The sequence below is a fragment of the Psammomys obesus genome, unplaced genomic scaffold, assembly GCF_907164565.1.
Source record: "Psammomys obesus unplaced genomic scaffold, mPsaObe1.curated_primary_1811, whole genome shotgun sequence".
NCBI classification, from domain to species: Eukaryota; Metazoa; Chordata; class Mammalia; order Rodentia; family Muridae; genus Psammomys; species Psammomys obesus.
In genome coordinates, this window is record NW_026596079.1 from 29,301,013 (window position 1) to 29,313,571 (window position 12,559).

Sequence of the window (12,559 nt, forward strand, 5' to 3'; positions counted from 1 at the left end):
GCATCCCCATGGCAAATTGTATCAAATATTTGAGAGTATCATAAGAGATAACTATAAACTGAGCAGCTATTTAACGATTAAAATATTATCTTCTCAATGAACTAAAAGTGAGTATACAAACATCAAACTACGGATAGATCCGCTTGTATTCAAAATCTCTAAGGAATTCTCCTGCTGTTTCTGACATTGAATGGCCAGCATGTATTTCTTGGCTTCTGGCCACCTCAATCTGATTCTTCTGTGGACACATTGTTTTCTCATCTACCTTTTCAATCGTTTTTTTCATGTGTCTCAAGGTTTTTCATTTAGTCACATCTAAAATATGTACCCCATACCACACACACACACACACACACACACACACACACACACACACACAATAATATTTATAAGCTCCAGATATTAGGATCTATTGTTTCTAAAATACATTGACAAATATAGAATTGAATAAATGTTATTCCTCTTTTATGTATAGTAGGCATACCTAGAGATGCTTATATTTTGCTCTTCTGCTTCTGTGCTCTGAATAACTTAGGGGAAAATAAAAATTGTTGAATATTTTGTCTCAGTCTCTTGTTTGTATCACATGGAATATGCTAAATTCTCCTGAGTCAACTTGTGACACCAGGTTTTTATTTCTGTACCTAGTTCAGCTTTGCAGTGTTTCACTCTTCCACTCTCATTTTCTCTGCCCAATTCAGTTCTGCACTTGAAGTGAAGCCTTGATTTTATTCCCCCTCCCACTTTTCAGTCTTTTAGTGGAGAACTGAAAGCATAATTATATGTTCAAGTGTGTAATTATTTTGCTAGTGTTTAGTATTTAATCACTCTCCTCACCTTTCTCAGCTAAGATTCTGAGTTTTCAATTTATACTAGACATTAAGCCTTTGGTACAGATTATATAGCTTAATATTTTGGGAATCTTTGAATTAGACATCTTCTTCACAGTAACTTCTGTGAGTGATTTGAAGCACAGAGACTGGCAGCATCTCTTGGTATTTAAAACTGTGCAGGTAGAGCTTATCAGGAAGTTTCAAGCCCAGCGCCGCTGTCTTGTGTTCACTTGTGTTTATCATTAAGCTTCACCACTTTTCAGTATTCTGTTGTGCTTCTAATGGTACATTCACATTTCCTCTTACATAAATACTCTCTCCACTGTGGCTAAATTGGATTACTGATAGTTCACTAAGTCCAGCTCATGATTTGACTCACCCACTGTTTCACACACATAATAATTTCCTTCCTTTAGAAGCTTCTTGTTACCTTGAGCTCAGATCAAAAGTCAACGCCTTCATGAATCTTTACAACGGAATTTTAGCTCGGTACAATATTTTCTTACTCTAAGCTGAAGAAAAGAAAAATCCAGACAAGGATCAGGAATGAATTATTGTTTAAGACAGTAGTGGTTGGAGCTTTGATTCTTATTTTTCTGGAACAGTGCATTAGATCAGGTGCCAATCATGCAGGCAGGATATCTCCTACCATGTGGCACTCACCCCTCGAGCAGCAGTGCCAGCATCACTTGAATAGGAGAATGATGGAGGACTGCTTTGCAGAAAAGGACTGTGTAATGAGTGGAATTGCCATAACTGTGTAACAACTGAGTGCCTATACTTACAACAGAATCCAGTTAGTTAAAATGAATGCATTCTAATAAAATTCTTCCTTCATTTCTTTAAAGCTGCAAAGCAGTCTATAAAGAACAAATTAGAAGCCACAGTTGTGAGTTCTGTGGATTCCTGCAAACCTCATACTGTGCTAAGTGAGGTACAGCAAAGTAGCACATGTCTCTTTCTTGAAATAAAATGTGATAGACACAGAATATTAGCCCAATATTTGCCTTCTAAGTTGAGAGACCTTCAAGGTGACTTCACGATTGTTACTACATTAATAAAAATAGTGTTTGCAAGATGCATACAAATCTATTATAAAGTATTGTTTGTGGCTGCCTATATTGACAATAATTAAATTATTTAATTAAATAATTAGAGAAAAACTCAAATTCATGAAGATGGTTTCAATAATAAGCCAATAATCTACTGAAAATTCATGCCCAAGTCTTCTGTGTCTGTGGGCCACATATCTTTTCATTTTCTTACACTGCAGCACTGGGAAAATCCAGCCACTGACAGAAGTCTTAGTACCCTAAAGCACAAATGGTAGCTAGTCATTGAGAACATGTTTGAATTCCTAGCACATTTAGCCAAAGCACTTAATAAAGATATGTTCTGAGATAGTGACAGGCAACGTCCATGTTATACCCATCCTGCACTCGGCCAGTTGCTACATAAGGCTTCTCTCCTAGAGATTAGTACATTTGGATCAGTGATGTAATGTCAAAGAGCCCCATTTGCTGTGCCGTCTATGAAAGCGCACAGGGATGTTGTCTGACCTTAAGATCTCCCTTCAAGTGGGTACTTCTAGACTGTATATCTGGTTAGAAACAATAATTTTTACCAAAACACCTGTTATTTCCTAGGTTCAAGTTGTTAGCTTTGCTACAGAACATAACTGGGATTCTCTGGACTTCTACGATGGGGGAGACAACAATGCACCAAGACTTGGAAGTTATTCAGGTAAAAAAAGGAATCTAAGTTCATCTAAAATGAAAATATACTCAGTAATACAGAAAAAGAATTAAAATAAGTCCCACAAAATTTTCAGGTTTAGTTATGAACCATACACAATGACGTAAGTTATAAGAACTTTTCAAGTATTGAAATGAATGGTAACATACTGTTATAAAATTTTCCAGCATTCTAATTATAATTGTGTAATATTTGTTGATTATTTTATGCAAATTTTAACATTTTACTGAATTATGATTTATTAATACTACGCAAACCTTACTCTTATTTTTTCAAATTTTTTAATATTAATTACGGTTTATTCACTTTGTATCACAGCTGTAGCTCTTTCTTTCATTCCCTCCCAATCCCAGCTCCCTCCTTCATCTCCTCCCATGCCCTTCTCCAAGTCCTCTGATAGGGATGGTCTTCCTTCCCCTCCATCTGACCCTAGTTTATCAGGTCTCATCAGGATTGGCTGCATTGTCTTCCTCTGTGGCCTGATAAGGCTGCTCCCCCATCTGGGAGAGGTGATCAAAGAACCAGCCACTCAGTTCATGTCACAGACAGCCCTGCTTCCCCTTACTAGGGCACCCACTTGGAAACTGAGCTGCCATGGGCTACATCTGTGCAGGCGTTCTAGGTTATCTCCATGAATGGTCCTTGGTTGGAGTATCAGTCTCATAAAAGACCCAGGACAGGACAGGAGCCTACCCCAGCGGGCCTATGAAAGACTCTACCCAGCAGGGTAGCAAAGCAGATGTTGAGACTCATAGCCAAACTTTGGACAGAGTGCAGGGCATATTATGAAAGAAGGAGAGATAGAAAGACCTGGAGTGAACCTTACTCTTAAAAATAAGGATAAATAACAGTAATTAAAAACATGGCTAAGCTTTTGTTAATTATGATAATTTTATTCAGCAGAATACAATGCAGTCATTAAAATAATTTTAGAAATTGAATAACGTGACAGATGCCATGAAGCACTGTCAAATAATAATAAAGGAAACAAAAAAAAATCACTTCTTTGAAATAAAAACAATTGTATATCCACACAAAAATCATTCGAGAGGGAAAACCAGAATGAAATAGCCTACCTTGTTATTTAAGACCTTGGCTGCTCTCATGTTTACAATGTTCTGTCTGCATGTACTACTTCATGCCAGAAGAGAGCATCATATCTCAAAATGGATGGTTGTGAGCCACCATGTGATTGAACTCAGAACCTCTGGAAGAACAGCCAGTGCTGTTAACCTCTGAGCCATTTCTCCAGCACCCAGTCTTGGCTACTTTAAAAAAGTCTTCCATGACAGCAGGACATGGTGGCAAACACCTTTAATCTCAGCACTCAGGATGCCAAGGCAGGCAGATCTCTGTGAGTTCAAAGCCAATATGGTCTACAGACTAATTTCCAGAACAGCTGTGGCTGTTAAGCAGAGAAACTCTGTCTTGTAAAACAACAACAAAATACTTCTGTGGAGTTTGTTAAAGTTCTAAGGAAGATATGTGTCATATATATATATATATATATATATGCATTATATATATATTATTTTATATATATGCATTAGTTTTTCCCCCATCAAATAACAATGGAAGTAAGGATTTTATTTTGTGATTTTTAATTGCTATGTTTTAAAATTTCTAGAAATATAAACACAAACATCGCTAAACTGTGAACATACTTTAGATAATAAGAATGAATGACTTTAAGAGAGTTGAAATGGCAGATAAACAGTTAATCAGAATTACTAATGAGCAAAGGAAATCATTACCGAGAGCAGAAAGAGTGTGATTTAAACATAAATAACCAGTTAAATATAGATTCAGATGAAAGCACAATCCTATATATCTTTGCATATGATTTCATTTGTGCTGCTTGAGTGCAATATTCATACTAGTAGGTATAATGATAAAAAAGCGATTAAAAGGAATGCAATTGTTACTCTTCACACTGGCTCTGTGTGACCTATGACATCTACTAGCTGGTCAGACACCTCCTCATTTTATCCCTCCATGGATCTCAGTACTGATTGAAGTTTGCTGAGATTTAGTTGCCAGAGATTATACAGTTGTGGTTAGATGGAGAACAGGACCAAGCTGGAGAGACTACAGCACCACTTCTTTTTTTAAAATTTAATTTACTTAATTAATTAATTATAATTTATTCACTTTGTATTCCCACTGCAGCCCCCTCCCTATCTCCTCCCAGTCAGACTTCTTAATTACTAAGATCCTCTCAGGCCTTGGGCAGGTCCAGGGAACTCTCTGGCTTCTGTTTACCTCCTGTTTATTGTATGGCAGTCCTGGCACTAGGGAACAGAATCAGATCCGGAACAATTCAACACCAAAGATACAGTGTATAAGTGAGCCTTCTCATTTTCCCCTAGCACTCACCAGCACTTCTTACACCCATTTGTACTGAGGAAGTGTAAAGTCATTATGAATATTCCCAGGATTTTTGCAGCACTGAACACTCATATACTTTGGACTTTATCTCAAGATGAATCCATTATGATTTTCAGTGCTTGTTGTTTGAAACTGTGTTGGAGTCTTAGAATAAATAAGCAGGAACTCATTTGTTCAGGCAGATGTTTTATATTTTCACATTCAATAATTGGATGGAACAAGGTTCATTTACTTCAGAAGATCAGAAATCCATTATAATGCATCTGCTGAGAGACAGGCTAATAATATTTCAAAACTGAGATTTCTTTTTGAAATCTAATGATCATCTTTGCTATCAGAGTATAAGAAATACCAAGTATTCAACCTGGTGCAGAATTATGTTTCTATTTCATTAATAAATGTGAATTCATGAATATCTGCTCTGAACCTGTACAAAGGCTTGAGTCACAATGGCTTAAAGATCACATGCAAATTTTAAATATACTTTATTTTCAGCTTACATAGGTGATACTGAAATCTCCATAAAATTCAAAACAGCTTTTGGGCACTGTATTTCTTTCTGTCTGTCTCTAATGTTAGGGAATTTTATGAAGTAATCTCACAGGTCATTCTCCTTGGAGACAGGAACAGTGAAATAAAATAAGATAAAGGGGGAAATATTTCTGCTAAATTTTCTCAAATCCTTTTGACTAATATGAAATTTAAATTAAGAAGTGTTGGCAGGTTACCAGTTTACGTAATTTCTTTATTGTTGCTGTGCTCTTTCAGGCCTTGACCTGTCTTTTCAATTGTCATTTCAGGGACAACAATACCTCATCTTCTGAATAGTACATCAAATAATTTATACCTAAATTTCCAGTCAGACATCAGTGTCTCTGCTGCAGGATTTCATCTTGAATACACAGGTAAATATAATTTGTTAGTTCCGGGAACATAAATACAGGGTTTTTTTTTTTTTAATATTCTTATTTGTTTTTTTTTTAATTTATCTTATTGTATTTATTTTATTTTTTCCTTAGATTTTGTTGTTGTTGTTGGTTTTTAAGAGATGCAGAAACACTGGGGAATCAAATGGGAACAAATGTCAGAGGAACTGAGAGTAGTAGGGGGAGGAGAAATCATAAACAAAATATTTTGTATGAAAAAATCTATTTTCAATAAAACAAAATAAATATTTAAAGCAAAACAAAATAAACTAACAATAAACAAAAATATACTATTGTTTTTTATACAAATGACACAACTCTGGCAAAACAAGCATTCATTCTGATCTAACATTGTTTAAGATTTCAAACCATTTTATCAATAGAGTTGAAAAACTTGTATGTATAAAATACAGGATTTTGGCCAGAATTTGCATAACGTGTTTCGTTTTGTTGTTTTGTTTTTATGTTGGGAGAAGCAACAAGGTATTTACCCTCTTAACTAATTTATAGGTATACAGTACTCCTAAATATACAAATAGAAGCCCCAAAATATATTTGTTTGAAACAGAAATCTTAGGCTAGATGAAAGTAATTCCGATTTCAAAATTTCACGAGACCCAGCAACCACCCTTGCACTGTTTCCTTAAAAGTGGCTATTTTAGTTGTGTCCTGTAGGTGGAACAAGAAGTATGTGTCCTTCTGTGATTGGTTTAGTTTACTGCATAAGTTCCACAGGTTCCTCTGTGCTGTTACATACAGAGGGATAGTGACCACTGACTACTCTAACAAGGAATTTACTATGGGGAACACAAGTGACAAGAATGCAGTTCCTTGCCTTCTTTCTGATTTTAGAGAAACTGCCTTTAATTTTTCACTATCCAACATGATACCTGTAGTGGGACTTCTACATACAACTGTTACGTGATTGCAATGAATTACTTGTATACCGAATTTGTTGAGTTTTAAATCAGAAATAATTTGCCATGTTTTGCATCTATTGATAAGATAATTTATATATATTTTTAATTCCATAAAAATCTGTATCACATATATTGCTGTATATTTTAAACCATCCTTACCACTATGTAATACATTTAATTTTGTTGACTCACAGTTCTCTTAATTCTGTGTTAAATATATCAAATAGCTTTATGTTGAACATTTTTCCTTTCTTGTTCAGAAATGGCATTTACTTTTCAAGCACCTTTTTTAAATAGGTTTTTGTGGTTTCAGTGACAAGATGATACTGATATCAATAAGTAAAATTTGAAGTATTCTTTCCTATATAATTTTGTGGAAATGTTTGACAAGAGTTGGATGAACTCATTAAATACTTTGGACAATTAACTTACAAAGTTATTTTTCTGGATCTTTCTTTGTTGGGAGGGCTTAGATTACTGATTCAATGTCCTTGCTATTTATTAGTCTGTTAAGAGTTTCTATTTTTTTTTTTGCTTTGTTTTTCATTACAACTCAGTCTTCAAAGATCTAATGTTTCTAATTTTTTTCTTTTTGTCTGCTTATTAAATTTTTGTACTTATGCACTGTGTTTTCTTATATTGATTTACAAAATTTCTTTGGTATCAATTAAAATGCTTCCCTTTTATGAAGAGAATTTGTAAATTGAGGTAAAACACACTTTTGAACAGTTATGTTCCTCACTGTTATGTCAGAATATGTAGCAAAATTTCTTAAGGGTTGAATTTATTTTGACACTTTCTCTTTTACTTTTTGAGTCAGTCATCATGGTGAAAGTGGCACAGTGGTCTGCATGGTGCTGCAAATATAAGCTTATATTATGGAAGGAGAGGGCTAGACCAGAGACAATGGCAAGTAGAAATTCCAAGATCCATCTCATTGACACACTCCTTCTAGCCAGGCTCTACATCCCAGCTTCTCTACAACTTCCTCAAACTATGCTAGCACTCGGAAACTGAGTCTCCAAAAAAACATGCATATAGAAGAGATTTTACATTTCAACTTTAATGACTTAGTAGATAGCTTGAGTTGGAACTAGAATAAGTGGCCTTTCTTTGTATTGAAAGCACACACTAATATCCCATTGATGAAAAAGCATTTAAACTACTAAATAAAAAACCAAGACAAACAAACACAAAAGGGATTAGGCCTGTTACTTGTATACATATTTGATAAGTTGTACTAATCCTAGATCAAATATATCTTACATGTAGTTAGGTTATTACAAGGATAGTGAGAGGTTAATTTCTTTGCATCTAGAATGCAAACTCCATGCAGACAGGATAGACCATACCACATAGCTATGTCCATTTAAAACACCATTGTGTCCCATAATGTGTCGAGTTCCTAAGAGTTGATAAGCACTCAAAATAAATGTGTTTATTAAATAAATTAATGACTAAATCTGATACTCAAACACAGAGAGCACTAAATACTTGAAACTGACATAGATCAACAATAGTATAACATCACCAATGCTGATGTTTGTGATCAAATGTAGACCTTAGTTTTATGTACGGCTTATTTATTATGCAGTCCTATTTCTTTACAGTACCTCTCTATTATCACTTCAACATCTCTTTGTTCAGAACATTCAGTTCATCCCTGAAACACAATGACTTATCCTGGGTGTTTTGATAGAATAAATTTCCTAGTGAGAAAGAAAATGGCCTGAACTGATATGCATGTACTTAGCAAAGACTACTTATTCCATTTAGCTCTCTATTACATTAATGGTGATAGAGTTTATTAACTTCATGACAGAGGATGCTTATTTTGGCACATACTTTTAAAGCTTCCACCTTTAGAGATTGGACAGATTTGTTGCTGTTAGTACTCCAGTAAGTATACCGATTGTCGATCAAAGGGAATGTGTGGTAAAACATAACCTTCCACCTTATGGATAGGGACAAAAGAAAATAGAAGGAAGACTGAGGAATCTCAAAATCTTCTTGAAGGTTATGTCCACAACAAATAAAATCTTCACCTGGTTTTCACCTCTGAAGTGTACCCTTTCTTCTCAGTAAACCCAGGCTTTAAGCCTTTCCCATGTCGGTTTTTGGAGGATAATAATGGTCCAAACTCTACCATCGGTTAATCAGTACTAGAGTTCTCTTCCTGTTTGTATGAAACTCAGAAACAGTATACGCATTTTTATAAAAAAAGAAAACATGAGGAATGTGAACAGAAGACTCATTTATTCAATCTGTATGTATTTTGTATACCTTTTCGAAGACAGTCATTGCTTGCCACAGAGTATGTGAAGATAAATATGTTACAGTCTCTCTTGTAGAAATATTAGTTTAACAGAAGTGACAGAAAAGTTAAGAAAACAGCACATTACTATTCACACACTAAGATATATATATATATATGAATACACAGAATAAAAATTAATTACCTTCATGTTGAAAGTTCTCAGAGTATTTCAAAGGGGAAGTGACACTTCTGCTTAGTCTTAAAAACTAAGCAGAAGTTTGCAAGAAAGGGAGGATATTTTTGGCAGAAAAATTCTGTGTTCCGACAGAGCTGTGGAATATGCCATAAGAGGAGAACTGCATCTATTTCAGTAGGGCTGGCACATAAGGTTAAAAGAAGCCATAGTAACTAAGGCTTCTTATGAAGGCATAGCTACGTCTCACTTCATTGCAGGGGTTCTAGTTCAAAGCTACCATGAGTTTCTGTAGTCATGCAAAATGCAGAGCATTAAAACTTCATATTTATAAGTAGCTTGAAAAAATTTTATTGAGCATTTTGTGCATGGCATTTGCACCTCTAAAATATATTACTGAGTGCAAAAATATTATTTGTACAGAGTAAATAGTATAAGACCATTTGTATTCAAAGCTTACTTACATAATGTTGTACTATATTTATAATTGTTGAAAATATTGTTTACCACAAATAAGGGAAACTGAGATAGATCCTAATAAAAATGCAAGTGCTGATAATGTAAGTTGGATTTCTAGAGAACTAAAGGTCTGACTAGTCTTGAGGGAAATGAATTATTAATGACTTTAAATGTCTTAATTTTTAGACCTCGAAAGCCAATCTCTTTGACAGAAAAAAGCATATAATCATAGATGTAACTTAATCATTTTAAACCCTGATGTTTGTTTTAGAGAGTAGGACTTACTGCCTAGCTCAGTGAAGGGTGCTGATTTCTGCTACAGAGAACTGAAAGGTAAATGAAGTGAGTCACTTTGCTAATTGCATGGAAACTTTATTATGCGGGAAATGTTCACAGATTAAGATATCAAAGAATGCCAGTGTTTTCTGAATTATAAGAAAATGATAAGTCAATAGTTTAAGCACTGTATTATTGATCACCTCCACAGCAACATGAAAGCGTTAGATTAAAACTCTTTTAATTGGAGCAAAACTGTAAAATCGTCCTGGATAAAAGTAAATATATTTACAAATATCAGCTAATGCTAATTCTGTAAAAACAATCCAATAAAAATGATAATTTTTATCAAATATAACTTATTTAAGAGCTAATGATTTTTTTTAAGATAAACTAAATAAATTCCTTGATAAACCGTTTATGTGGTGATACTTTCTCATAAAAACACCCCAGGTGCATGGGTTGTTTTTAATCAGTAATTAAACTAAAATTAAAAAATGAAAGGCTATAGTGTAATAGTTTAGGAAAAGAAAGTTACAGATCATGCTCAAATAGGCACAGTAAGATAAAGGGCAGTAAATGAAATAAAACAAAAGAGAAAATTACATTTGAAGTTGTTTATAGTTAATCAGTTCTGGCAGAAGCTTAACCTTTTTTGTTTTTTTAATTAATTGAGAAGACTGTGGAATAGACTTTATGTTTTACTCCTGTTTCCTAATCAATAATCAGAACAGTACTAGCAAAGTACTGAATTTAATTCTAATAGAATGGTGGTAAGTGGTGCAAGACAATTTAAAGATTAAGTACAGCTTTACAGAATTAAAATCACTAAGTTCTACTCTTGTTTTTTAAGGAGAAAATTGGATACAAGAAGTGAAGACATACGTTTTGACTCCTAGTTAGAAAGACTGACTAATCAGGTATCCATAGGTGTCTGGGTTTATTTCTGGAACTTCTATTCAATTCCATTGATCTACCTTTCTGCTTCTGTGCCAGTACCATGCAGTTTTTATTACTGTTGCTCTATAGTACAGCTTGAGATCAAGGATGGAGATACCTCCAGAAATCTGCTATTGTACAGGACTGTTTAGGCAATTCTGTTTTTGTTTTTTGTTTGTTTTTCCATATGAAATTGAGAAATTGTTCTTTCAAGTTCTGTAAAGAATTGTGTTAGTATTTTGATGGGATTTGCATTGAATCTGTAGATTGTTCTTGTAGGTTATCCATTTTCACTATGTTAATCCTACCAATCCGTGAGCATGGGAGGTCTTTCCATCTTTTGATATATTCAATTTCTTTCTTCAGAGACTTGAAGTTTTTTTCATACAAGTCTTTTGCATGCTTGGTTAGAGTCACACCAAGGTACTTTATGTTATTTCTGGCTATTGTAAAGGGTGTTATTCCCCCCCACACCTTTTTTTTTTTGTTGTTGTTAATTTTGTATCCAGCCACTTTGCTGAAGTCATTTATAACCTGAAGGCATTCTCTGGTAGAATTTTTGGCATCACTCATGTAAAATATCATATCATCTGTGAATAGTGATACTTTGACTTCTTCCTTTCCAATGTGTATTCCCTTTAGTTGTCTTAATACTCTGGCTAGTGCTTCAAGTACTATACTAAAGAGATACAAAGAGAGTGGGCAGACTTTTCTTGTACCTGATTTCAGTGAAATGGATTTAAGTTTCTCTCCATTTAGTTTAATGGTGGCTATAAGCTTGTTGTATATTGCCTTTACTATGTTTAGGTATATGCCTTGTATCCCCTTTCTCTCTAGGACTTTAAACATCAACGAGTGTTGGATTTTGTTAAAGGCTTTTTTGGCATCTAAGAAGATGATAATGTGGTTTTGTTTGTTTGTTTTTCAGTTTGTTTATATGGTGGATGACACTGATGTATTTCTGTGTATCAAATTATCTTCACTTGGCAGGGATGAAACCTATTTGGTCATGGTGGATGATATCTTTGATGTGTTCTTGGATTTGGTTTGAGAGTACTTTATTGAGTATTTTTGTGTCAATATTCATGAGAAATTGTCCAAAATTCTCTGTAATAGGTCTTTCTGTGTTTTAGGTATCAAGGTGACTATGGCTTCATAGAATGAGTTTGGTAATGTTCCTTTCAATTCTATTTTGTGGATTAGTTTGAAGAATATTGGTATTAGCTCTTCTGGTAGAATTTTGCACTGAACCCATCTGGCCCTGGGCCTTTTTGGTTGGGAGATTTTGATGACTGCTTCTTTTTCCTTACAGGATATAGGAATATTAAATTCATTTATCTGATGTTGATTCAATGATGATAAGTGTACTGTATCAAGAAAATTGTCTGTTTCATTTACATTTTTAATCTTTATTATGTAAAAGCTTTTGAAGTAAGACCTCAGTGTCTGTTGTTATGTCTCTCTTTTTGTTTCTGATTTTGTTGATTTAGATTACGTCTATCTGCCTTTTAGTTAGTTTGGCTAAGGTTTTGTCTATCTTGTTGATTTTCTCAAAGAACCATCTCTTAGTTTCATTGATTCTTTGAATTGTTCTCTTTTTTTCTAATTTATTG

At 34.2% G+C, this 12,559-nt stretch overlaps 1 protein-coding gene across 1 annotated transcript in view; it reads left to right on the forward strand.

Moving 5' to 3' along the window:
- Positions 1-12,559, forward strand: part of Csmd3 (CUB and Sushi multiple domains 3) — a gene marked incomplete at its 5' end in the record, with an annotated part of 1,006,505 nt that overhangs the window by 838,720 nt on the left and 155,226 nt on the right. The window contains 2 exons of the mRNA XM_055626685.1: positions 2,480-2,576; positions 5,777-5,881. Of these exons, the coding sequence (XP_055482660.1) occupies positions 2,480-2,576; positions 5,777-5,881 (202 nt within the window). The remainder of the gene's footprint in view (positions 1-2,479; positions 2,577-5,776; positions 5,882-12,559) is intronic.